The sequence below is a fragment of the Oncorhynchus keta genome, unplaced genomic scaffold, assembly GCF_023373465.1.
Source record: "Oncorhynchus keta strain PuntledgeMale-10-30-2019 unplaced genomic scaffold, Oket_V2 Un_contig_21740_pilon_pilon, whole genome shotgun sequence".
NCBI lineage: Eukaryota > Metazoa > Chordata > Actinopteri > Salmoniformes > Salmonidae > Oncorhynchus > Oncorhynchus keta.
In genome coordinates, this window is record NW_026282581.1 from 17,003 (window position 1) to 43,396 (window position 26,394).

The 26,394-nt window shown below is 42.9% G+C and overlaps 3 protein-coding genes and 1 pseudogene across 4 annotated transcripts; 2 read left to right on the forward strand and 2 right to left on the reverse strand.

The window, feature by feature from the left end:
* The first annotated feature begins 566 nt into the window (after nt 1–566).
* Nucleotides 567–3,901, forward strand: LOC127921203 (ectonucleotide pyrophosphatase/phosphodiesterase family member 7-like; annotated as a pseudogene).
* A 3,738-nt stretch (nt 3,902–7,639) lies between these two features.
* LOC118372778 (transmembrane protein 116) lies at nt 7,640–12,395 on the forward strand. Of its 2 annotated transcripts, none has more exons than XM_052504978.1 (10): nt 7,640–9,648; nt 9,758–9,821; nt 10,030–10,158; nt 10,568–10,672; nt 10,780–10,829; nt 11,031–11,114; nt 11,366–11,507; nt 11,593–11,737; nt 11,868–11,944; nt 12,029–12,395. In XM_052504978.1, exons 1-10 carry the CDS (start codon nt 9,629–9,631, stop codon nt 12,215–12,217), a joined length of 1,005 nt encoding a protein of 334 aa, XP_052360938.1. In that variant the 5' UTR covers nt 7,640–9,628; the 3' UTR covers nt 12,218–12,395. The 2 variants fall into 2 exon arrangements, with proteins under 2 accessions (XP_052360938.1, XP_052360937.1); XM_052504977.1 differs by having other exon boundaries at nt 11,865–11,944; nt 12,029–12,394.
* A 1,043-nt stretch (nt 12,396–13,438) lies between these two features.
* Nucleotides 13,439–21,903, reverse strand: LOC118372782 (gamma-aminobutyric acid type B receptor subunit 2). Its single transcript, XM_052504979.1, is given in 22 exon segments — nt 13,439–13,494; nt 13,652–13,799; nt 13,887–15,016; nt 15,462–15,622; nt 15,772–15,942; nt 16,145–16,369; nt 16,462–16,572; nt 17,312–17,434; nt 17,547–17,654; nt 17,758–17,790; nt 17,793–17,892; nt 18,067–18,172; nt 18,175–18,207; nt 18,310–18,387; nt 18,469–18,529; nt 18,658–18,900; nt 19,096–19,197; nt 19,199–19,285; nt 19,477–19,542; nt 19,670–19,771; nt 19,950–20,051; nt 21,889–21,903. Coding segments are annotated over 20 exon segments (2,196 nt in total). The 3' UTR covers nt 13,439–13,494; nt 13,652–13,799; nt 13,887–14,847.
* Nucleotides 21,904–23,344: 1,441 nt separating this feature from the next.
* rpp25l (ribonuclease P/MRP 25 subunit-like) lies at nt 23,345–24,232 on the reverse strand (the record flags this gene model as incomplete). Its single annotated transcript, XM_035758785.2, is given in 6 exon segments — nt 23,345–23,659; nt 23,662–23,791; nt 23,793–23,906; nt 23,909–24,094; nt 24,097–24,132; nt 24,135–24,232. Coding segments are annotated over 6 exon segments (719 nt in total), but the record flags the coding sequence as incomplete, so codon positions are not given.
* Between the last annotated feature and the right edge of the window lie 2,162 nt (nt 24,233–26,394).

The window sequence follows — 26,394 nt, forward strand, 5'->3', positions numbered from 1 at the left end:
GTCATGTTTTATTGTTTTGTTGATACGGTGGATTGACTTGGACAGAAGCTGTTGGTGGAGTATTTTGGACATCAAAGGTTAAAAAATAATAATCATAATAATAAGATCTGCCAACTCAGGTACAAAGCATAGAAGTAGAGTCTGTCAAATACCTTGTTTAACCTCAGGGCTCTGGCACACTGTTTAGAGCATCATTACAGGGTCCTACCTGACCCATTACTTCACAACTAAAGATAACTCTACCTATATGCTGAGTAGCTGAGTAGACAGATCTTAGTCTTGGGTTAATAACACTCTTGGGTCCATAGACTAATCTCTAGGCATCTTAGGTGAAAGCTCTCTTCAGATAACAATTGATAACACCCCTCCTGTCTATTAAAGCAAGGCACATTCAAGGTTTGTCCTTTGCAGATAACACTCTTCAAAGAACACATGTTATCTTCCTGACCACAATGATGACTATAAATGACATCCATCAAGCCCAACAGGATTAGTTAGTGCAGACAAGCCAAGACATCAAGATGTGGTTGTATTTGTAACACCCCTCCTGTCTTTGGGAATGGCAGTTTTTCTCAGTGTCGAGAGCAAGCCAAACCATTGAACAAGGGGAGCAAACCATTGAACAAGGGGACACACAACAAGTTGCTAGTGATCTCCTTTGATGGTTTTCCGATGGGACTATGATCAAGACGTAGACACCCCTCACATGGACAAGTTAGTGGTAGATGGAGTGAAGGCAAAGTACATCACCCCTCCGGCTATCACCATGACGTCCCCATCTCACTTTACCACCATAACTGGTAAGGCAGAAGAGTTACAAAATGCTATTGACTTGTTGCGTGCATTTGAGCAGCGTGTTTGAAGTTCTCAATCAGGTGCATATTAATCAAAAATAAGAAGTATTTCCTTGGGTAACATGTGACTACGGGCCCAAGTTACTGTTTCAAAACTGGTTTTGAAGTCAAATGTAGCCTACTACTGTAGATGGATTATTGACTGTTGATTTCTTTGGCCAAATATTTCAATTCTTTCATAAAAACAGTTTTGTTTGTGGCATGTGCCCAGAAAAATGCCAGTCCTGACCATGATCTCACTCACGTTACTAAGTAGCCTCACTTGCCAGTGTTCTGGGTGGCAGGTAAACCTAGTGGTTAAGAGCTGACTAGGTCAAACATCTGCCGATGTGCCCTTGAGCATAGCACTTAACCATAATTGCTCCTGTAAGTCGCTCTTATCTCTACTAAATTACTCAAATCTAAATGAAATGTTCTTTTGGATTTTAGGACAATCTATTATGTCGCTCTGCCCCTGAACAAGGCAGTTAACCCACTGTTCCTAGGCCATCATTGAAAATAAGAATTTGTTCTTAACTGACTTGCCTAATTAAATAAAGGTACAATTAAAAGAAAATAAATCAAATGTACACTGTATATGTGCACATACTGTACATATCCTTCGGGTCCTAACTATTTAAATACAAATCTGGTCAAACTTGCTGCTTACTTTATCTCTGGGCAAATGACCTCACTTTAATCTGACCCTAGAGTTATTCCTGAGAAATGGAAATCACCTTATGTTTTCATTTGTTAATGCAGGAAAACCTACAAATCTACAGACAATTTCTAAATGTTCTTATATGACAGTGATAAAAATAAAAAAATATATAGTACAGCAATTAAAGTTGTAAATGCCATCTTCGATATCCTTGATAAGACATCACTGAGGTTTTGGATACTGTTTATCATAATGTCATGACGAAAAGACCATTCAAACTGGAAGGTTGCTGGTGTAACAGTATAGACTTTACGTCCGTCCCCTCGACCCGACCTGGGCGCAACCAGGACGCTCTGCACACGTCAACAGTCACCCTCGAAGCATCGTTACCCATCGCTCCACAAAGCCGCAGCCCTTGCAGAGCAAGGGGAACCACTACTTCAAGGTCTCAGAGCAATTGACGTCACCGATTGAAACGTCACTAGCGCGCACCACCGCTAACTAGCTAGCCATTTCACATCAGCTACACTGGCATTAAAAAAATATTTACATATCATTCTATTTTCTTCTCATATCTCTCACAGGGAGATGGATAGAGGATCATGGAGTTGTCCACAATATGATGTTTAATTCCACAACTCATCAGAAAGTCGTCCATAAAGCTACCTTGAAGAGGTCTGAGTGGTGGGACAATGGAGCCTTACCGTTGTGGATTACAGCACAGAACCAGGTGAGGAACTGGTCATGATTTGATCCTGGACATAAAATATCACAAGTGTTATTTGTCTAATATGCAGATTTAGCTTACAGTCCTCCTACCCACAGCTACAGAAACCACTGTCAGACTAGTTACATTGACCCCCTTCCCCCATTTGTTTTGTACACTGCTGCTACTCGCTGTTTATTATCTATGCATAGTCACATCGCCCCTACCTACATGTACAAATGACCTCAACTAACCAGTACCCCTGCACATTGACTTGGTACCGGTACCCCTGTATATAGCCTCGTTATTGTTATGTTATTGTGTTACTTTTTATAATTTATTGAATTTTTACATTAGTTTATTTGGTAAATATTTTCTTAAACTCTTCTTGAACTACACTGTTGGTTAAGGGCTTGTAAGTGAGCATTTCACAGTAAGGTGTTGTATTTGGCGCATGTGACAGATAACATTTAATTTGACTTGATTATTTTTAGGTGAATGAAGTTGCTCTAATGAAAGTTAAGAGCCCTACTACACCCTGTAATTAGAAGCATACATACAAGCATACATACCTTTTCTTCTCTTTCAGGGCCTGAAAACAGGTTCCTTCTTCTTTCCAGGAGGAGCCGCCAACTACAGTGGTCAAAGTGTAAACCGGTGGTGGTTGAGGAAACAGGTCTACAAGATGATAACGAAACAGAGTGGCAACAGAATATTGACACTGTGTTGAGCTGGTTCACCAAAGAAGATTTTGACTTTGTGACTCTGTACTATGGAGAGCCTGACAACGTGGGTCATGCCAAAGGACCAGACCATCCTGACAGGAAAACCATAATAAAGCAGATTGACCGCACCATCGGATACCTGAGGGAGGCCATCCAGCGAGATGGTTTGACAGAAAACCTGAACATCATCATCACCTCTGACCATGGCATGACCACCGTCAAAAAAGACCTCTTGTAGATGAAATAATCCTCTCTAAATACCTGAATTTCTTCAACTTGGTTTATTTTGAGCTCCTTGACTACGGCGGGTTTGGAATGATCACGCCGAAGAAAGGAAAGGAACAGCAGGTTTATGATGCTCTCATGAAGGCCCCAAACCTCACAGTCTACAAGAAGGAAGATATGCCAGAGAACTTTCATTTGTCCAAGAATGACAGAATGCAGCCTATTATTGTCATTGCTGATCTAGGTTTCAACTTAAACTCGGTAGGTACTGATATTAACTTTAAAGACACTTCACATACTATGTATAAAGTAAAAAATGGTAAAGTACCAATATCACAGATTTAAAAATAAAACAATTATGATATGCATGTAATTTCAACAGCGGTTCATCGTCTACGTAAACAAAGGAGATCATGGATTCCACATGGACGAAATGGACATGAAGACCATCTTCCGTGCTTTTGGACCAGATTTCAAAAAGAGTTATCTGTCCGAGCCCTTTGACAGTGTCCACATCTACCCTCTAATGTGCAAGCTGCTGCAGATAGATCCAGCCCTAACAATGGTTCCCTATCTGTCACTGAGGGCATGCTGGTGCAGAACGGTACGAGCTGGGAGCTTCTTCCTAGAAAGCATTTTAGTATCAAAATGCATGAAAGGGTCTATTAATTCATTCTAATACAGGAAGATATCAACCTTAATGTGTGCTCCACTGATTATACTTCTTCTATAAGATAATTATCAAGACTGACATGACAAATGGTTATATCAAATCAAATCAAATTTATTTATATAGCCCTTTGTACATCAGCTGATATCTCAAATAGCTGTACAGAAACCCAGCCTAAAATATATCACATAACTAATGGTGCCATTCTTCTCTACTCAGGTGGGAGAAGAAATCAGACGTCCCTTGGTGTTTTGGCATCGATATTTGTCTACATTTTATTTGTCATGTAGTTATTTATGATGTTGGTTATTTTCCGTAATGTTCGTTAACTGAAAACATTTGCATAGTTGAATCAATCATTACCAAAACTCCAACAAATATTTTTAAGGAGGATCACATTCACTATGATGTTCATCAACAATATCCATCTGATTGTAATTATACACTGTTTCCAGTTTATTAGGTACACCTATCTAGTACCGGTTCGAACCCCCTTTGCGCCAGAACAGCCTGAATTCTTCAGGGCATGGAAACGTTGCTCAATTGGTATCAAGGAAAAACATTCCCTGCACCATTACACCAACAGCCTTTATTATTGACACCAGGCAGGATGGGGCCATGGACTCATGCTGCAATAGCCCATCTGTGGCAAGGATGGATGTGTTGTGCGCTCCGAGATGGCGTTCTGCACAGCACTGTTGCACTGCGCAGTTATTTGCCTGTTTGTAGCTTGCACAATTCTTGCCATTCTCCTTCGACCTCTCATCAACGATCTGTTTTCGCCCATAGGGCTGCCGCTGAACGGATGTTTTTGGTACCATTCTTGGTAAATCCTAGACACAGTTGTGCATAATATAATAAGCCCAGGAGGCCGGACGTTTCTGAGACACTGGAAACGGCGCGCCTGGAATCGACGATCATACATACCATGCTCAAAGTCGCTTAAAGTCACTCATTTTGTCCATTCTAAAGTTCAAGCCGTCGTTATACACTGAGTGTACAAAACATTAAGAACACCTTCCTAATATTGAGTTGCATGTCTATGTCATGGAAAGAGCAGGTATTCTTAATGTTTTGTACACTCAGTGTATAGCATGCCACAGCCACGTGACACACTGTCTGCTAACCATTTTTGGGAACGGGGTGGTTGGTGTGCCTAACAAACTGCCCACTGAGTGTATGTTTAATAATCAAACCAGTCAGCATTGGCTGAAATAACTTCGTCTAGAACCTACATGTAATACTGACACCTGCCCACTGATGGTTCAGGGGTTTCAAGTAGCCTGATTCCTTTGAGAAGTTGTTGCCTTTCATTCTAAATGTCAGATTTTATTTGGAGTCATATTTTTTGTTTAAATATTTGTTCCAACTGTATATTTATTTGTTGTTATTATGCTTTAATAAACGTGCACGGTGAATGAGTATTGCAGTTTTAAAATTAAAATGTTTAACAGGAAACAGGATTTGAATCTAAGGTGTTATTACCACCTGCAGCCAGCTGGGGATATCATTTTAAAAATAAATGTAAACAATATATAACTAGACAAGTCAGTTAAGAACACATTATTTTAAGAACAAATTCTTATTTACAATGACGGCCTTCTGTAAGAAGAGTGGCGGGGGGCGTATGCCTCATGACTAACGAGACATGGTTAGAGACATGGTGTGATGAAGGAAACATACAGGAACTCAAATCCTTCTGTTCACCTGATTTAGAATTCTCACAATCAAATGTAGACCGCATTATCTTCCAAGAGAATTCTCTTCGATTATAATCACAGCCGTATATATCCCCCCAAGCAGACACATCGATGGCTCTGAACGAACTTTATTTAACTCTTTGCAAACTGGAAACCATTTATCCGGAGGCTGCATTCATTGTAGCTGGGGATTTTAACAAAGCTAATCTGAAAACAAGACTCCCTAAATTTTATCAGCATATCGATTGCGCAACCAGGGGTGGTAAAACCTTGGATCATTGTTACTCTAACTTCCGCGACGCATATAAGGCCCTGCCCCGCCCCCCTTCGGAAAAGCTGACCACGACTCCATTTTGTTGATCCCTGCCTACAGACAGAAACTAAAACAAGAGGCTCCCACGCTGAGGTGTGTCCAACGCTGGTCAGACCAAGCTGACTCCACACTCCAAGACTGCTTCCATCACGTGACTGGGGACATGTTTCAGACAAGGGCCAGATGGAAATATTGACGAATACGCTGATTCGGTGTGCGAGTTCATTAGAACGTGCGTCGAAGATGTCGCTCCCATAGCAACGATAAAAACATTCCCAAACCAGAAACCGTGGGATTGATGGCAGCATTCGCGTGAAACTGAAAGCGAACCACTGCTTTTAATCAGGCAAGGTGTCTGGTAACATGTCCGAATATAAACAATGCAGCTATTCCTCCGCAAGGCTATTAAACAAGCTAAGCGTCAGTATAGAGACAAAGTAGAATCTCAATTCAATGGCTCAGACACAAGAGGCATGTGGCAGGGTCTACAGTCAATCACGGACTACAAGAAGAAACCCAGCCCAGTCACGGACCAGGATGTCTTGCTCCCAGGCAGACTAAATAACTTTTTGCCCGCTTTGAGGACAATACAGTGCCACTGACAAGGCCTGCAACGAAAACATGCGGTCTCTCCTTCACTGCAGCCGAGGTGAGTAAGACATTTAAACGTGTTAACCCGCAAGGCTGCAGGCCCAGACGGCATCCCCAGCCGCGCCTCAGAGCATGCGCAGACAAGCTGGCCGGTGTGTTTACGGACATATTCAATCAATCCCTATACCAGTCTGCTGTTCCCACATGCTTCAAGAGGGCCACCATTGTTCCTGTTCCCAAGAAAGCTAAGGTAACTGAGCTAAACGACTACCGCCCCGTAGCACTCACTTCCGTCATCATGAAGTGCTTTGAGAGACTAGTCAAGGACCATATCACCTCCACCCTACCTGACACCCTAGACCCACTCCAATTTTCTTACCGCCCAAATAGGTCCACAGACGATGCAATCTCAACCACACTGCACACTGCCCTAACCCACCTGGACAAGAGGAATACCTATGTGAGAATGCTGTTCATCGACTACAGCTCGGCATTCAACACCATAGTACCCTCCAAGCTCGTCATCAAGCTCGAGACCCTGGGTCTCGACCCCGCCCTGTGCAACTGGGTACTGGACTTCCTGACGGGCCGCCCCCAGGTGGTGAGGGTAGGCAACAACATCTCCTCCCGCTGATCCTCAACACGGGGCCCCACAAGGGTGCGTTCTGAGCCCTCTCCTGTACTCCCTGTTCACCCACGACTGCGTGGCCACGCACGCCTCCAACTCAATCATCAAGTTTGCGGACGACACAACAGTGGTAGGCTTGATTACCAACAACGACGAGACGGCCTACAGGGAGGAGGTGAGGGCCCTCGGAGTTTGGTGTCAGGAAAATAACCTCACACTCAACGTCAACAAAACTAAGGAGATGATTGTGGACTTCAGGAAACAGCAGAGGGAACACCCTATCCACATCGATGGAACAGTAGTGGAGAGGGTAGCAAGTTTTAAGTTCCTCGGCATACACATCACAGACAAACTGAATTGGTCCACTCACACTGACAGCGCCGTGAAGAAGGCGCAGCAGCGCCTCTTCAACCTCAGGAGGCTGAAGAAATTTGGCTTGTCACCAAAAAGCACTCACAAACTTCTACAGATGCACAATCGAGAGCATCCTGGCGGGCTGTATCACCGCCTGGTACGGCAACTGCTCCGCCTCAACCGTAAGGCTCTCCAGAGGGTAGTGAGGTCTGCACAACGCATCACCGGGGCAAACTGCCTGCCCTCCAGGACACCTACACCACCCGATGTTACAGGAAGGCCATAAAGATCATCAAGGACATCAACCACCCGAACCACTGCCTGTTCACCCCGCTATCATCCAGAAGGCGAGGTCAGTACAGGTGCATCAAAGCTGGGACCGAGAGACTGAAAAACAGCTTCTATCTCAAGGCTATCAGACTGTTAAACAGCCACCACTAACATTGAGTGGCTGCTGCCAACACACTGTCATTGACACTGACCCAACTCCAGCCACTTTAATAATGGGAATTGATGGGAAATGATGTAAATATATCACTAGCCACTTTAAACAATGCTACCTTATATAATGTTACTTACCCTACATTATTCATCTCATATGCATACGTATATACTGTACTCTACATCATCGACTGCATCCTTATGTAATACATGTATCACTAGCCACTTTAACTATGCCACTTTGTTTACTTTGTCTACATACTCATCTCATATGTATATACTGTACTCTATATCATCTACTGCATCCTTATGTAATACATGTATCACTAGCCACTTTAACTATGACACTTTGTTTACTTTGTCTACATACTCATCTCATATGTATATACTGTACTCGATACCATCTACTGTACCATCACTCATTCATATATCCTTATGTACATATTCCTTATCCCCTTACACTGTGTATAAGACAGTAGTTTTGGAATTGTTAGTTAGATTACTTGTTGGTTATCACTGCATTGTCGGAACTAGAAGCACAAGCATTTCGCTACACTCGCATTAACATCTGCTAACCATGTGTATGTGACAAATACAATTTGATTTGATTTGATTTGAACAGCCCTTAGCCGTGTTTATATTGGCCATTTACCCCAAACCACGGAGGTGCCTTATTGCTATTATAAACTGGTTACCAATGTAATTAGAGCAGTAAAAATAAATGTTTTGTCATACCTGTGGCATAACTGTAGTTATACTGCACTCTGACTGTTCTTTCAATGACAGTCTGACCAGGTGAAAGCTATGATCCCTATGATCCCTTATTGATGTCACTTGTTAAATCCACTTCAAATCAGTGTAGATGAAGGGGAGGAGATGGGTTAAAGGGGGATTTTTAAACCTTGAGAGGGTGAATGGCAGGGCAAAATATTGAGTGCCTTTGAACGGGTATGGTGGTAGCTGCGCTAGGCGCACCTGTTCTTCGTGTTTTGTACAATCAGTGTATATTTTTCACATTGATGCCGTTTATTTTTGTCTACGCCAAGGTTATTGTAGGGTTAAGTGGTGACGTGAAACTAAAACAACAAGGGTGATGAATAGGCTATGGGCTATTTATTGCCTAATGTAAATGATAAGATTATGAAACCAGCCATGATGAGTGGCTACACTTGTTGCGGTCATGTGACGAAGCATTAACCGGTCAAATGGAGAGTGAGCGCGCCCTGCATTCTATGTGACGTTAAACTGCTGTACAATCACCTCAGTTTTGGATCCGTGCGTGTCTAGGTTACTCAGCCTAAATCACAACTAGTCTCTAGTCACAACTGTTTTAAACGATGGCTGAATGTTTTGGGAACGACATATATATATATATATTCTACAATTGGGTTAAGTCTTAGAATAAAGAAAACATGTTACATTTCGTCTTGCAAGATGTCTCAAACAACACGGAGCAAAACACAACGACGCCTGAGGACTGGACTGTTGTAAGTCATTTACAAGTATTGTGTTAAGTATTGTGATTATTCATTTGTAGTTGTCCTGTATTTAAACTACTGCAAAGTGTACAGCAATATGTATTTCTTAGTTGAAGCTACATCGTTGCCACATGTGTCTGCAGCATGGCTTTTGGGGGGTGGGACCACCCTCTAGCACTGTAGAAAGTGGATGAGATTATTCTCCTCAGTTGACCAGAGTAGTGTTATAGGATAGTGACTGTTTTGGTTTCTAATCAACACCTTTCCCCTGTAAAGGTGTACTTTGTAGTCAGGTGGATCCAGATGACTATGGCAGTGCTGAGGTAAGCTGGATGCAGCATTTACAACCTCTTTGTAATTGTACAATCTGGTGATCACACGGGTCAAATGAGGAGCTCTTCCCAATGTGGTTTTTCTTGTTGTTGTTTGCAGCATTGTCGGTTCAGGTTCCATAATTTTTTATGCAACTTTCCAACACCTTATAAGGACACCTGAGGTTAGTTACAAACACTACAGATGATCCCCTCTGCAGTTGGTTTTAATTGTTTCCACATTTAAGCCTATATTATACCCTACCTTAGTTGGTAGAAAGGCGCTATATGAATCAATCGGTTTTTGTTAATAATAACAATATTATTAACCTACCTACAATACCAGGACTGCTTTATACTCCAAAACAATGGCCAATACCACTTCCTCTGCAGATCCAGCCATTGTTCTTACTGAGTGTGACAGACTTGCTGCTGGCAGTCAGCTGGCTGGTAGGAGCAGTACTGTTCACCCAGGACTGTGATAGCCATGCCACCTGCTACAACCTACACATCGTTGAACAGGTATGTACACAGACGTATAATACATTCATTAACGGTAAGAATTGACTTAATGTTTCACTGAGAAATAGATGTCCAAGGCAGATCTAGATCCGGCCCAAATGAAGTAGAGCAGCAAATCTAGCCCAATTTGACGCCTCTTCAATTCTGTTAGATCGGGACAAAGGAGTCTGGATGTGGCTGACCCATTTCCCTTGTACTTGTGCACTGGAATATTCTGTACCAAAAGGGAACATGATATATAACCCCACAACAAAACCAATGATGGTCCTAGATATTTAATCTTCATGGATACGCAGAAAGGGAACACCATTTCATTGACACGTCATACCACGCTTCTCACCACTAAAATAGAAGTCAATGTTGGTTGACTCATGGTGACCACTGACGGAGAACCCCTGTCTTTTAACAGATCCTGTATATGACCTCGTTCTTCTACACATTGAACTATGTATGGACCCTGTACTCTGGGCTAAATAACAGATTCTACAGTAGCCTTCATGGATACCCAGCCCAAGTAGGTGCTACCTGACAAATGATCGTTTTGATGTCTGACACATTTGGTTGTCTGTAATTCCCCATATTCAACTGTTTGTTTAAAGTCTGGCCCCTGTTTTGTTGAAGTGCGCCACCAAACTGAGAAGTTTCAGCAAGATTGCTGCAGTCCTGTCATGGTGAGCATGGACTATTTCACAGATAGAGTATTTCATTTACATGTATTTATTTAAACTTATTTAACCAGGCAAGTCAGCTAAGAACAAATTCTTATTTACAATGATGGCCTAGTATATGCTTGACCTATTTAAAGTTCAGTAGATGTCATACATCCAATAGAGGGAGTATGCTACATGTCCTGTCCCCGTTTCTCCTTCCAGTGTCCTCCCCGTGCTGCTGATGCTGCCAGTGTTTGTAACAGGAAACATGCACCACTGTTACACAAACTTCAGCCAGCCTTACAAGTAGGTCTGTAGCATGCATCAAAGTAGGAATATTATCATGGAGAGAGTTTATTTTGGGATAGACATAATTGTGTGTCAATAAGGTTTGCAGTTTTAGTAAGGCAATCAGAATCCATATCAAGCACTTCCGTGCTAAATGTTTGGTCAATTAATATGATTTAATCGTCATTGTTAATGTGTTTTTTTATTATACATATCGTTGATTTGAGGTGCATAACGGTTTGACTAAAGTCCCTCTCCCTGCATATTAGGTGCCTTCTAATGCACACGGAGGCACTCTTCATGTCCACTGACTTGAGCAAGATGGAGGTGGACTCAGCTTGCCGCCTGGGACACATGTACAGTATTGCTGTCTTCCTGGCAGTGTTCCTCCTCACCTTTGTTGGCATTGTGGTGAGTCAGCCTATCCCATGGTTACCAGCTTATATTTATTTTATTCAAACGTATCTTGGCTTCACACGTCTTTTGTCTACACCAGGTGCTCATGGGAAAAGCCCGCACTGTTTACAGACGTTGTGTGAGTTCTAGCGGTTTCCTCGGCGACAGGCAGTGGGCGTCGCTTCGTGTTCTGGACCGACACATGCTCCTCTACCCCTCTGTCTTCTTCTTCTGTTGGGGCCCAGGTAACTACAGTACTGTTCACCCAGCTCAGAATCCTAGGGCCCCCCCCCGGCTTGCTAAATGATTTGTAGCAGCTGAAAATCACATTCTCCTTTTTGATATATTGCCTTATTTACCTTTTCATTTCAGCAGTGTTCCTGGCAGCCATGATTCTGTACAACTCCAAATCAGTGGAGGGAGTTGTGGGCGTCATTCTCTACATCTTACAGGTAAAACTGCCAGCTGCTCTGAAACCGACATCCAAGACGTGTGCAACCTCAGTCCATGGCTTAACTTATACTTCCTCATCCCAGGCCTTCACCTCATCCTCTCAAGGCCTTCTGAACTGTGTGGTGTACGGCTGGACACAGACACACTTCCGCTCAGCTAGCAAAGATGCTCTAAGGGACATGGACACCCAGACGCCACTTCTGAGATCTCAGAAGAAAGGCTATAAAACTCTATGGTCAACACCATCCCCCAAACCAGATGATATAGAATGATCTGGTATTCTACCGACACCACATTAATTTACTATGGTGGTTGTGACACTGGCAAAATAAATTAAACAAAGCCTTTTGTGCCAGACTGGGAGTGACGGTTTGGTTTTGAATCTTGGGGACAGTACCTTGGGAAGCACCTGTTATACCAATGAAGCAAAACACCCTCAGCTGTACACAAGGGACAGCAGGGTCCAACCAGACAGAGGCTGAACTGCTGAGGCGTAAAAAAGGGAAGAACCAGGAATTTACAAGGAGAGGAAGAGCAGCTCTGAAACAGGATCTGAGAGCTCTGTACTTTCATAGGAATCAGAGTCACTCCCTCCCTCACTTGTTCTGACTGCATCGCTCGTGCAAACATTGTCTCTACATTAGTGTTTAGAATTTCCCACAGTAGTTGGGGACAGCCGAGGATATTTGTGAAAGGCTTTGTAACTGACTGGCATGTCTTTGATTTAGAGGGGCCCTGATTGAGCCCAACCGTGTGGAAACAGTGAGCAGCCTGTCACTTTTCATCTTGATGGAACAAAGGCCCTCCATTCACAGAGATGCTGCTTGACGTACCAGTTTGGCCCGTGGTGTTGTGTGATGGTCGTAGATACGCAAGTGTGTGCAATGTTTAGTTTTCGCCCTACATGGACTTGGTCACAGAAATGTGACTGTAGGTTTATGCTCACTCCTTGGAGTTCAATTCTAAACGTTTATCAAAGGGGACAATTATTGCCTTGTATGAGGCATGAGAGCAGGATAAATACATCACCACAACATACAATTAATTTTTTTTCTGAAATGCAAATGAAACTGAATGAAAAGAATGTGAATTTCCGGTCTGTCAATGCATTGGACTTTATTTCTGTTTAACTCCATCAATATGAAATGGCCATTGCAGCTCAAATATAGTAAGTGCTGCAGCCTCATCAAAACAATAAAATATTGTTTCACTCCCACATCCGACCAGCTGCATCATGGCAGTTATCAAAGATGAGGCTGTAGTCAGTGCCTCCAGCTTTGACGAAGTCAGAGACCGTCTTACTCCCTTTAAAGTTTTTGGTTTCAACTTTCTGCAAAAAGTTTTAAAAAACAATGTTTTAATCTGAAGGACTGTGTATTTGCCACTACAGAGTCATTTCAATAAAATATGCTTATGAAAGAAAGCTGATTGAATACTTGCCTTCCAGTCTCGACTCATGTGGCGTGCAGCCACCACTACAGTCTGAGAGCTGATGCCAAATCCATCCCCTTTATGGACAAGCCACTGGGAGCCATCAGCCAATGTCACTCTGTGGATCAACAACGAAGGATTAGACACAGCGGGTAGTTTAGGCCATTTCTTAATTAATAAACATGTTGCTAGATATGCAGTAACATACAACTGACTTTTGTGGGTTTATTTGATAAATATCATACGCATTTCATAGATAATATGATGTTACTCACTTGACTCCCGAGTGGCTGAGAACCCCCACCTGAAAGGACATGCCTTCAAGGGGTCTCCTCATTCTGTCTGCTTCATACACCTTGGAGTTGTACAGCTTCTTCAGGTCAGACATTTTAGATATGTCATAATTGTAGGATCCTCCACCACCTATGAGAAACGTTATAATAACACATAACAATAACATCATAATACTGTATTTATAGATATTTCTTCAAAATAGTTGTTGAAACTTACCACCACTGAAAGAGGATTCCACATTTACAAGCAAAAGGGCCAGAAGAGCTGGCAGGATGAATGCGGTTCTGATGGAGAACATGGCAGGATCCTTTTCCCAAGGATGTTGTTGTGGATACCTAATACACTTTCTGCAGTGAGCTAGATGTACCTTTTTATAAACCCCAAGTTGAGACACTCCTCCCTTATTTGTTATTGCAGCACATTCTCTTCAAATAGAAAGTAGTCTGGCACACAACAGTGGATTGCAAAATAGTTGGAGCACTTTTTTTTATATAGATATTTCTTTTTTTTTACAAATATGCACATTTAAAGGTTATACTCTCAAGCCGATTATTCATCATCTTTGAAAGACTGATAACATAAACTTGAATTTGCCAAGATGTTGTTTTCTCCAGGACACAGGCAATGTTTGGAAAGACAATCAATTATTTATTTGACTGCTGTAAAGGGTTAACTTCTGCCTTGGAACACAGTTTAAAGTTCATTCCTGGGCTTTAGCAAACCAGGAAATTCCCAGAGTGACAACATGACAGAGCAGTACCAGAGAGCAGTACCAGAGAGCAGTACCAGAGAGCAATACCACAGCACAGAGCAGTTACCAAGAGTGCAAATACAGTCACTGCCAGTATCCTGCTGCAATACAGGATACTCCCATGTTGGGAAACAGGGGGAACGGCCAACATGTTTTGTTTTTCCATCAGGAGACCACTTCTATGAGTTGCACTGCAATCAATCTACTAAAAATCCATAAAGAAAGCAGCTATTGTAATTTACCACACAACTTTAGTCAGCACCACATTGTATGTAGAAGTTGTCTGGACGTGAACATGACTTCAGATGTGAATGATGCTGTGGCAGTCCAAGTAAAGGAAGGTCATCTGACTTCCAGCTGCCAGTGGAACCAGAGGCAGTTCAATGAATATTCTAACTTTTCCAGCGTATTGTCAGGGAAATACAGTCACAGCCCGGTGACCATGACCCGATGCGATGGTGGCATATGTCTCTGTTGGGCACTGGGGACATCTGGACTTCTCAGAAGGCTGGAACAGCTGGCACTCATTCCCCCAATGGCTGGCATGTAGGCGTGGTGAAGAATTGGCAGCTGCACGGACCGTCTTCGTTGGATGCTGCAAAGGAAAACAAGTGTGTAGGACGTTTCATTTCAAAATATATATAGTAGATATTTCTATAAAAAATATAGTTAAATATACACTGAGTGTACAAAACATTAGGAACATCTTCTTAATATTGAGTTTGCCCTCAGAACAGCATCAATCGTCAGGACATGAACTCTACAAGGTGTCAGAAGTGGTCCACAGGGATCCTGGCCCATGTTGACTCCAATGCTTCCCACAGTTATTTCATGTTGGCTGGATGTCCTTTGGGTGGTGGACCATTTAACAATATAATAAAGGATCATAGTTTTCACATGGATTCACCTGGTTAGTCTATGTCATGGAAAGAGCACATGTTCATAATGTTTTGTATACTCAGTGTATATATAGAAAGTATAGAAAATATTTGTATTGCATAATGTATCTTTTAGTATCAGAGTAATATATTTTTCTGTACTGTTCAGGTGAGTTGATGTCATCAAAGAGTTCCCTGTTCATCCTGGGCACATCCTCAGAGCACACCTGGGCTCTCAGTCTCACTTCATGGCCCTGTGGACTGGGGGGACTCAGCTCTTCCTCTAGTACTTGCATGGCGACATCCTCCAACTGGTCACCAATCTGCAAAGACCATTTCTATGTTCATTCCCAAAGTTCCACCATCTGAAATGGCATTAATGATTATTAGCTCCACAACAGATGGGTGTTCAACCTACAACGGTTAAAGTTCTGTGAATTGTTTAGACTCAAGACAAGGGATCAGAACTCACCTCTGTGATTCTCCTCCGGAGATGCTGGTTTTCAGTCCGCAGGCTTTCAAGAGATCTGCCCCGATTGAGACTGCTAGAGGAACTGGAGGTCTCCGAATCCTCCTTGTTAAGATCACATTGTAACCAGTTAGTTGGATCCACTTGGTTGGGATTGTCTCGGATTTTTACAAGCTAGGATACAAGACAGAAGCATTCAATTATATTTTTCAAGACGAGTGTTTACATCCAACATCATCTAGCATATACATCCATTTGTAAACAATATACATTGAGAAATGGAAGTCAAACGAGAACATTGAGATAAATGAGATATTTGAACATGAGAGCTCAACATGTATACAAGAGGAGGTTTCAGAGATGAGGCAGGTGACACCTTGGGCAGGAACACCAGACACAGAGTGCAGGTACAGCAGGAGATCACCACCAAAGCCATGATGAAGAGCTGCACATTAGGGTTATACTGGGTCAGGAAGCACCCTGATGCTCCAATGATAGACATGACGGTCACGTGGTACATGCTCAGCCTTGTGTACTTGCTGTCATCGAGGAGATGGATATGTGCATGCCTTGTTCTCAAGGCCAGGAAACATCCAAGAAACTAAAGAAAATATGGAAAACCATCAACTAGATTATCAACTTTGTTTGAAAAGGATCCTGGATGTTGAACATGGTTCTGGCAATTTCTCTCACCATTAGAAGCCCTTTGTAGCCATATACAATGGCGAGCCATTTAGTCAGGTTTGTACTTTCACAGTGCTCCAGGAAGTGCCTTGTATTAACATCTTCACCACCAGGAGCAGTCTGAAACACCACAAAAAGGAAAGACTACTTGAATATTTTGATCTCCCTCCGAGGTTCACATTTACTACGACTCTACCACACGTTCGACTCCAGACCAGAGCCATTCACTAGCACCACACGGTCGACTCCAGACCAGAGCCATTCACTAGCACCACACGGTCGACTCCAGACCAGAGCCATTCACTAGCACCACACGGTCGACTCCAGACCAGAGCCATTCACTACCACCACACGGTCGACTCCAGACCAGAGCCATTCACTAGCACCACACGGTCGACTCCAGACCAGAGCCATTCACTAGCACCACACGGTCGACTCCAGACCAGAGCCATTCACTAGCACCACACGGTCGACTCCAGACCAGAGCCATTCACTAGCACCACACGGTCGACTCCAGACCAGAGCCATTCACTAGCACCACACGGTCGACTCCAGACCAGAGCCATTCACTAGCACCACACGGTCGACTCCAGACCAGAGCCATTCACTAGCACCACACGGTCGACTCCAGACCAGAGCCATTCACTAGCACCACACGGTCGACTCCAGACCAGAGCCATTCACTAGCACCACACGGTCGACTCCAGACCAGAGCCATTCACTAGCACCACACGGTCGACTCCAGACCAGAGCAATTCACTACCACCACACTGTCGACTCCAGACCAGAGCCATTCACTACCACCACACGGTCGACTCCAGACCAGAGGTTAAAATGGAAAATGTAATTGAAGTGTTACCTCTTGGCTGAACTCTTCCACTGTTCGTCTGAGTGGATCCACCATCTGCCAGCAGGTTAACAGACACAGATCGATTAGCAGCATTCCCCCGACAATTATCCATAGTTGGTCATCCTTAATGATCTGAAGAAAGAACAGAGAGGAAGAGTATTAAATATTAGACAGTAGAGATGGTGATTAAGAGGCCTGTACTTTTTGAGTTTCTTTAACTTGATCTTTTGAACTTTGAGTTTACCTTTTCAATTATCTCCTTATATTTGACAATTGTCCAGACCCTCCAAGTTTTCGCAAACAATGCCCCAAAGGTTGTGGTGTATCCTACAGAAAGAATATATGTGCGAATCTGTGACAAGAGGAAAACAAATTAAACCATGTGCATCCCTTGAAACAAGGGGTTCCTTCCTTATCACTGAAATGCTTAGACGTTTAAACTCATGTGTCCTCACGGGGCAAAGCAGAACAAACACTTTGTCAGTCAAGCAAGGGATCCATCCAGCCCACAGAGGAAGACGGAGGTACAGGCCAGCATCGTACCCAGGATAATGAGGTAGTTCATGGACGGACTGGACTTCTTCATGACCCTATGGGAAAAACTAAATATTGAGATCAACGGGCAACCTTGACTGAGCAGAGCATGTGAGTAAGTAAACTGGATAACAACGAAGAAAACAACCTTGTGTTTTGATGAAAGCTACCTCAAAAAGCATCTAGTTCAATAACAAGCCAATACAAGATGCTTGGAATAATGATCATACCAATGGTTGTGATGCTTGATGTGGAAGAAGAGGAAGAAGAGTGCCATGAGCATGGCCAGGCCAGTGGTGGATAACAAGATGATGTAGAGGGGAACACTGACATCCGCTGGGAGTGTGCCCGGTCTTTAGGCGGCTGCATGCCTATGAAGGCACAAAAGTAGAATGCAAAGACTGTTACAAAAACAAACATTTTTTTGTGTGCTTGAGGCGTTATCATCAGATGTCTTAATGCCCTTGTCCTACCTTGAAACTTGATTAAGTGGTTGAGTTCTAATTCTTCTGCTTCAGCATTATACTGGCCTATCTTAACCTCCCGGCCCTCTGTGGAAACACATGCAGTTGATAAATATTTCACAAAGAATGTTCTCTAAATTCGTGGAAATACACATATGTAATGTTTACCTTGAAATTGGCTTAATTTAATAGTTCCCATGCGTTCCCCATTTCTAAACATAACTTGACCCTAAAAAAAAGAAGAGGAAAAGAAACTCAATTTGACAAGAATATTTGTAAAGCACATCTTATCTTTATTCTTTTGGAGCAACGATCCATCTAAAATGGAATGTTAACACAACAGTCATGCTAACTTACAGTTACACCCTCAAAGCAAATCTCCTTCATGGAATCAAGGACCATTTGTCCAATCTCCTTGCTGCTGACTGTGAAGTTCCGGTGGATGTCATATCTCTCTCTGTGACGAACAGACTCAATGACCCTGGTCAATGCTTTCACCATCACCCAAACTCCATCATAGGCAAACCCATGGAACTTGCTGGCAACCAACCCTCTCTGCAGCAGCTCTCTGTTGTAAGTCTCGTCATACTCTTCTGGGGTCTAAATAGAAACACAAAGGTGTTTGTGTGACTTCTCTTAATGGTATTGCATTACCTTTGCTACACTGCAAATACACTGTTTGAAGTTTCAACATTACATCCAATTTTTTGTTATAAACACAAGTTATCCATTGGAGAGAGCATGGTACAGTATCGACAGAATATGCTGTCCCTTGCTGAAAACCTCAGTACCTACCCTTCCTGAGATGCCTTTTATCTGTCTGTTACTGAGGTGTGTGAAGTCCACAGTGATGTAGCCTTCCATTGCGGTCAGCAGGTTGTTTGAAGCACAGTTGGAGGGAGTCGGCCTCCTCCCACCAGCTCCCCTGGTAACCGCCAGGGAGGATCCACTGATACCTCCCGCCAAACATGTTCAGGCTGTAAGCCTAGAAGACAAAGGTTATATGGTAATTACAAACACAAATGGTTATCATAACGATAATTCAAAAGTAATTGTATGATGAATGCGCTGTTAAACTGCTATTAATCTTTGTCTCAAACAAGTGCTAATCATTAATGATGGCATTGTGTTGCATCACATCATATTTTAATGTAGGTTTTCTGGTTATGTACTTACACAGCAAAATACTTTGGAGGCTGAATTCTCGTCAAACAACCCAATAATGATCGTTACATCCATATCCTGTCGAAAGGGACATGATACAAAACAGATTGACACGCTGAGGATGCATCTGCAATTTTCTGAAATAATGCAATTCAGTGACAAATTCTAACTTTTTAAGTAAAGATGATTTGGGCATATTACTCACCTTCAATTTCTTTACATTGATACATGGGTCAGTGGACAGGCTTTCAGTTACAGCAACCGTAACATCAGCCTTGCTCAGTTGTTTAGTCAGATCTCTCCTTATCTTTCAAGACAGGACAATATAGACTTTACAATTCATACATAAGACAGCATAGTTGTCAGCAGTCTTAATCAATAGGCTAATGCGGATACCCTTGTATCCCTACTTGTAAATGGCGATAACAGCTACATTGTACACCAAACAGGCATGTGACAGAAAGGGTTACCACGGTCAGTGGTACCTCTGAATCCTCTGATCCTGGGATCCTCTGTACATCCTGGGTCAGCGTCCCTACACGTGCTCCACTTGAAGAGTAGTTCTGTATTTGGATCTTCACAACAGCCTGATTGACAGTGTGATGTAAAATGTGTTGTCCAGTGTGATGAGGTGACCATTCGTAAAATGGTTGCTCAGGAAGAAGTTGGGATATGTTTTGCTCATCATCTAAAACAGGCGTTATTTTGCAGCAAAAGACAGCTGAAATATTGAATGCTCAATAACGTTAGGCCTACAATACAGTGTGATTTAAATGGTTGCTCAGTGCCTACACTAAATCACTATTTGAAGTACTACCAATTGTGATTTAAATTTGCATGTAAAATGGTTTCACCTATTAAAAAGTGCCTAACATGCTCTACAATTGTGATGTAAAATACAGTGTGACGTAAAATACAACGTGATGTAAAATGGTTGCAGTGTGACGTAAAATGGTTGCTCAGTGCCTACAATACAGTGTGATGTAAAATGGTTGCTCAGTGCCTACAATACAGTGTGATGTAAAATGGTTGTCAGTGCCTCAGTGTGCCTCCAGTGCCTACAATACAGTGTGATGTAAAATGGTTGCTACAATACAGTGTGATTTAAAGTGCCTACAATACAGTGTGATGTAAAATGGTTGCTCAGTGCCTACAATACAGTGTGAGTGTGTAAAATGGTTGCTCAGTGCCTACAATACAGTGTGATGTAAAATGGTTGCTCAGTGCCTACAATACAGTGTGATGTAAAATGGTTGCTCAGTGCCTACAATACAGTGTGATGTAAAATGGTTGCTCAGTGCCTACAATACAGTGTGATGTAAAATGGTTGCTCAGTGCCTACAATACAGTTGCTGCTCAGTGCCTACAATACAGTGTGATGTAAAATGGTTGCTCAGTGCCTACAATACAGTGTGATGTAAAATGGTTGCTCAGTGCCTACAATACAGTGTGACGTAAAATGGTTGCTCAGTGCCTACAATACAGTGTGATGTAAAATGGTTGCTCAGTGCCTACAATACAGTGTGATGTAAAATGGTTGCTCAGTGCCTACAATACAGTGTGATGTAAAATGGTTGCTCAGTGCCTACAATACAGTGTGATGTAAAATGGTTGCTCAGTGCCTACAATACAGTGTGATGTAAAATGGTTGCTCAGTGCCTACAATACAGTGTGATGTAAAATGGTTGCTCAGTGCCTACAATACAGTGTGATGTAAAATGGTTGCTCTGCCTACAATACAGTGACGTAAAATGGTTGGTGTAAAAGTGTGATGCCAGTGCCCACAATACAGTGTGATGTAAAATGGTTGCTCAGTGCCTACAATACAGTGTGATGTAAAATGGGTTGCTCAGTGCCTACAATACAGTGTGATGTAAAATGGTTGCTCAGTGCCTACAATACAGTGTGATGTAAAATGGTTGCTCAGTGCCTACAATACAGTGTGACGTAAAATGGTTGCTCAGTGCCTACAATACAGTGTGATGTAAAATGGTTGCTCAGTGCCTACAATACAGTGTGATGTAAAATGGTTGCTCAGTGCCTACAATACAGTGTAATGTAAAATGGTTGCTCAGTGCCTACAATACAGTGTGATGTAAAATGGTTGCTCAGTGCCTACAATACAGTGTGATGTAAAATGGTTGCTCAGTGCCTACAATACAGTGTAATGTAAAATGGTTGCTCAGTGCCTACAATACAGTGTGATGTAAAATGGTTGCTCAGTGCCTACAATACAGTAAAAAGATACCTGTACAAGGTTCCACCCCTGTAGTGATTCAGCAATGACGGATGTGACTGATGGACACACACCTCCAAAGATCATTAAGTATTTTGGCCCAAAGCATATGGCATCAAAGTAGGCTTTAAGTCCTCTGGCAATATTACACTAAAGACAAGAGAAAACCGAAGAGTGAACTGTCTCACTCCATTCATCATCATTATGATTCCAAATGCACTGAACAGCTTACATGTCCTTTTTGCATTCAAATACACTACTTTTAACCTTGTTCTCCACATAGACAATGTAACTTAATTAACAGAGGCTTGTTGGTCCAAAAACACCAGTCCACTAACACACCAACAAACATTACCTCTGAATCTATGACGTGAAAATTGATCTCATAGTTTCCTTAGAGGAGTCTGCTGCCTGCTCAGGTCGTCTAGAGCGAAGGACAGCGGCAACACGGACGCCGTAAGGTTTCCCGCCCTGGGTTGTCTGTCAGCGGCATGATCCACAAGACTGGCAGAGAGTGGCGAACCTGGGACAGAGATAGAAGGAACAACGACCAGCCATGAGAGAACCAGGATCTGTCCTGAGCTTGCCCGTCCACCACCACTCATCCTTTCTCCCTGTCACTTCCCGTCTCCACTCCCTGGTGTATTTCTCCTCCTGACCTTCCTCTCCTATAATGGGTCAGGTCCTAGTTAAGACCCCTTAATCCTCGTCTGTTCCAGCCAGGCCATTCCACACACCGCAGCTACTCCCTCAGAAGATCACCTCAGAGGATAAAGGGATAAGGTGCTGTGACTGACGAGGTTACCTACATCTGTCCTCTGATCCCTGCATTCACTGATTGCTATGCTCTGGTTTTATTCTAGAACTTTTAATATAACTTTTCAATATTTTGACATTTACCATGTAGGTTATTCCCCTGTGGATTATGAAACAATGTAGGTTATTCCCCTGTGGATTATGAAACAATGTAGGTTATTCCCCTGTGGATTATGAAACAATGTAGGTTATTCCCCTGTGGATTATGAAACAATGTAGGTTATTCCCCTGTGGATTATGAAACAATGTAGGTTATTCCCTGTGGATTATGAAACAATGTAGGTTATTCCCCTGGATTATGAAACAATGTAGGTTATTCCCCTGGATTATGAAACAATGTAGGTTATTCCCCTGTGGATTATGAAACAATGTAGGTTATTCCCTGTGGATTTCCCCTGTGGATTATGAAACAATGTAGCTCCACAATCAGACGTATAGTTAAAGAAATGGTCTGTGATTGACAGCTGATGTTTTTACAGGGAAAGAATACCATTTATGTTCAAAACCACTGAAACCTTCAAACTCTGGCATCATTACATTATCACCACAAGATGGCAGTGTTGTTCAACTTCTCAAAGAGCTCAAGCAGAACGTTCAATTAACTCCTTTATCCAGCAATAACATTCATTCATTTGAAAGTGTTATTGTTCTGCATCTAGTTACCAGAACAAGCTATAATACATTTTCTATAAAAAATAAAACATCAAAATGACCAGTGCAATCATGTACAGGCTACACTTTATTTACTTATAAATGAGACAAAATATTGAACTTAAATATAGAGCACAAAAAAGTCTGAACACTCTCAGGCTTGACCTATGTTTAGGCACTCGCTAACATCCTCTCTCCCAGAAAGTGAGTCATAACACAATAACGGAAAAGTTGGAAAGGTTGATATTTTGTGCACTCATCGGCCGATGGGGGACTGACTGTCTTGTGATTATAACAGGTTGGTCCAAAGGCCTCTTCCACACACACAGAACACATCTCATTCCTGCCCTGCCAGCGCCCCCTTACCACGACTCTGGCCTTTTCCTGGCTCTCTGGATCGATCAGTCTGTCTGACAGGGCCTCCTGGTCCCTTACCCCTGCCACCACCACCTCCCCTCTCCTCCTGCCCACATGTCTCACATCCACCAGCCACCCTGCATCCTCCTTGGCAGCCTGTGCCTAGGGCATCAAAGTTCCTGGAGCCTGGTATCCAGGCAGACTGGCATCCAGGGGGTCTCTGGAGAGCAGTACCCAGATAGCAGGTATGTTCCTACTGACAGTGAGGGCTGTCCAGGCCTGCTGCAGGCTCCAGGAGTTCCACACCTCCCAGGACAGTGCTGAAGAGCAGCCTGGTCTGCTGGTGCAAGCCTTTCACACGGCGCTTCAGGATCTCCACACACACGTGATGGCCTTGGAGACCCCCTTCCCCATCCCAGTGAATACTATCTGCCGGCTAGGCATCTTTTCCAGTGCCTGGGAGCATGGTGCTTCCTGGACCTCGAGTGATGCTACCCCTTCTTCGGCTCTAGGCTGCCCCCTCGCCTTCAGCGCTCTGGGCTTGACCTCCATGCGGCTCAGGGCATAGCGCGCATGAGGTTGCGGATCTTGCTGCCATCCTTCACTCTATTACCTCGTTGGTGTCGCTGGAGAGGCCAGGGAATGGGCAGGGACAGGGCTGTTCCACCGTCCGTGCCTTACCAGTTCTCCATGTCACCTGTACCTTATCTTTGTACAGGCAGAGACACACAATACAGAATATTTGATCAACACAGTATTAGAACTAGCGTACAGTAGCCTCAGACTTTTACATAATAATCTTGCTGCCATAACCCTTAATACTCTAGCTAAATACTCTGGCTGTAGCTGGCCAATGCCCTCATTAATAAAAATACAACCACTGGTTTCGTTGAGATTCAATGGCCATGCGCGCCGTGTTAACATTTTAGAGCAACGACAATGAGAAACAGTATGTGGTTGTATTTGATTACCGTTTTATTTTAAAAAGGTATGGATCTCAGCGAACAAAAAAGGAACACAACAACAGAGGACAAACATAGGTACACGATAAGGGTTTAATCATTTTTAAAAATGTGAAGTATCGACTGCATAGCGAATCGAAGAAGACTGAGTTTCATTTAAAAAACCGAGATCCGTTTAAAAACGTCGCTCAACTCCGTAGAGTTGATGTAGCCTACTTGGTAAACTCTGGCTGTGCCTAGCTACTGTTAGGTAGGTGTGTCAGCCACGAAGAGACATATGATATCTAATTAAGATTAACTTCGTTATAAAACTCACGTATTTACAAAAACCCAGTCTTAAGCATCGGGTGTGTGCTGATCAGCCCGGTTAACACAGTCAAATAAACAGTTTATTACTCACGGAAAACATAGGACATCCGTATGTCGCAAAGAGGCTCTGATCGTATGACGTTGCAGCTGCTGCAAAAAGTATTTAAAGAGCACCGGTACATTCTGGGAGTTGTAGTATATATATATATATATATGCAATCCTTACTTTTAAAACATGACTGACTGGAAATAACAACAGAGTTTCTAAAACCATATTAAACCACCTTTGACATAACCACATTAGTAGGCTGGAAGTGTTTGAAGTATAATAAGTTGTCTCAGAGAAAATATATGTTTTAGTGGTTTGCTAGAGCAATTTCCTCGGGTTATCTATATTGCAGTAGGTTTCGTTAGCAAATGATTATAAGGGACACTTGCTAAAGATGCCATAAGTGATTAAATGTGCCAGACACACACCATTTGTGTTCCTCAGCTAGAGTGTGTCATTAGGCTACGTCACACATTGTTAGGTTCGTTTTCGAATGTAGTTTACCAATTAGGGATTTTGTGTTGCAGATATGTGGTAGGGGAGTAGGGGCACAAGGGAACACACTTAATGTGTTGTGAAATCTTTTGTGAATGTATTGTAATGTTTTTAAAATTGTATAACTGCCTTGATTTTCTGGACCCTAGGAAGACGGGGTTGTAGTGGAGCAGGTTGAGAACTTCAAGTTCCTTGGCATCCACATCACCAACAAACTAACATGGTCAAGCACACCAAGACAGTCGTGAAGAGGGCACGACAAAACCTATTCCCCCTCAGGAGACTGAAAAGATTTGGCATGTGTCCTCAGATCCTCAAAAGCTCACCTACCGAGCACTACAGAGGTAGTGTGTACAGCCCAGTACATCACTGGGGCCAAGCTTTCTGCCATCCAGAACCTCTATACCAGGTGCCAGAGGAAGGCCCTAAAAATTGTCAAAGACTCCAGCCACCCTAGTCATAGACTGTTCTCTCTGCTATCGCATGGAAAGTGGTACCGGAGCGCCAAGTCTTGGTCCAAGAGGCTTCTAAACAGCTTCTACCCCCAAGCCATAAGACTCCTGAACGTCTAATCAAATGGCCACCCAGACTATCTGCATTGCCCCCGTCTTTACGCTGCTGCTGTAACAGTATAGCATCCGTCCCTCCTCGCCTCCGAACCAGGGACCCTCTGCACACATCGACAAACAGCCACCCTCGACGCATGGTTACCCATCGCTCCACAAAGCCACGGCCCTTGCAGAGCAAGGGAACAACTATCAAGGTCTCCGAGTGAGTGACGTCACCAATTGAAATGCTATTAGCGCGCATCCTGCTAACTAGCTAGCCATTTCACACCGGGGTTACTGCTACTCTGTTATTATCTATGCATAATCGGCTTCAATAACTCTCCCTACATGTACATATTACCTGAATTACCTTGACTAACAGGTGCCCCCGCACATTGACTCTGTCTCTACACATTGACTTGCTATTGTTATTTTACTGCTGCTCTTTAATTATTTGTTACTTTAATCTCTTACTTTTTTGGGTATTTTTCTTAACTGCATTGTTGG

Excerpts from the sequence above, each read along its gene's own strand:
- LOC118372778 (XM_052504977.1), top strand. The coding sequence starts at position 9,629 with ATGACTATGGCAGTGCTGAG. Across the intron at positions 9,649-9,757 it reads ATGACTATGGCAGTGCTGAG|CATTGTCGGTTCAGGTTCCA; the intron begins GTAAGCTGGATG and ends TGTTGTTTGCAG. Across the intron at positions 11,115-11,365 it reads AACTTCAGCCAGCCTTACAA|GTGCCTTCTAATGCACACGG; the intron begins GTAGGTCTGTAG and ends CCTGCATATTAG.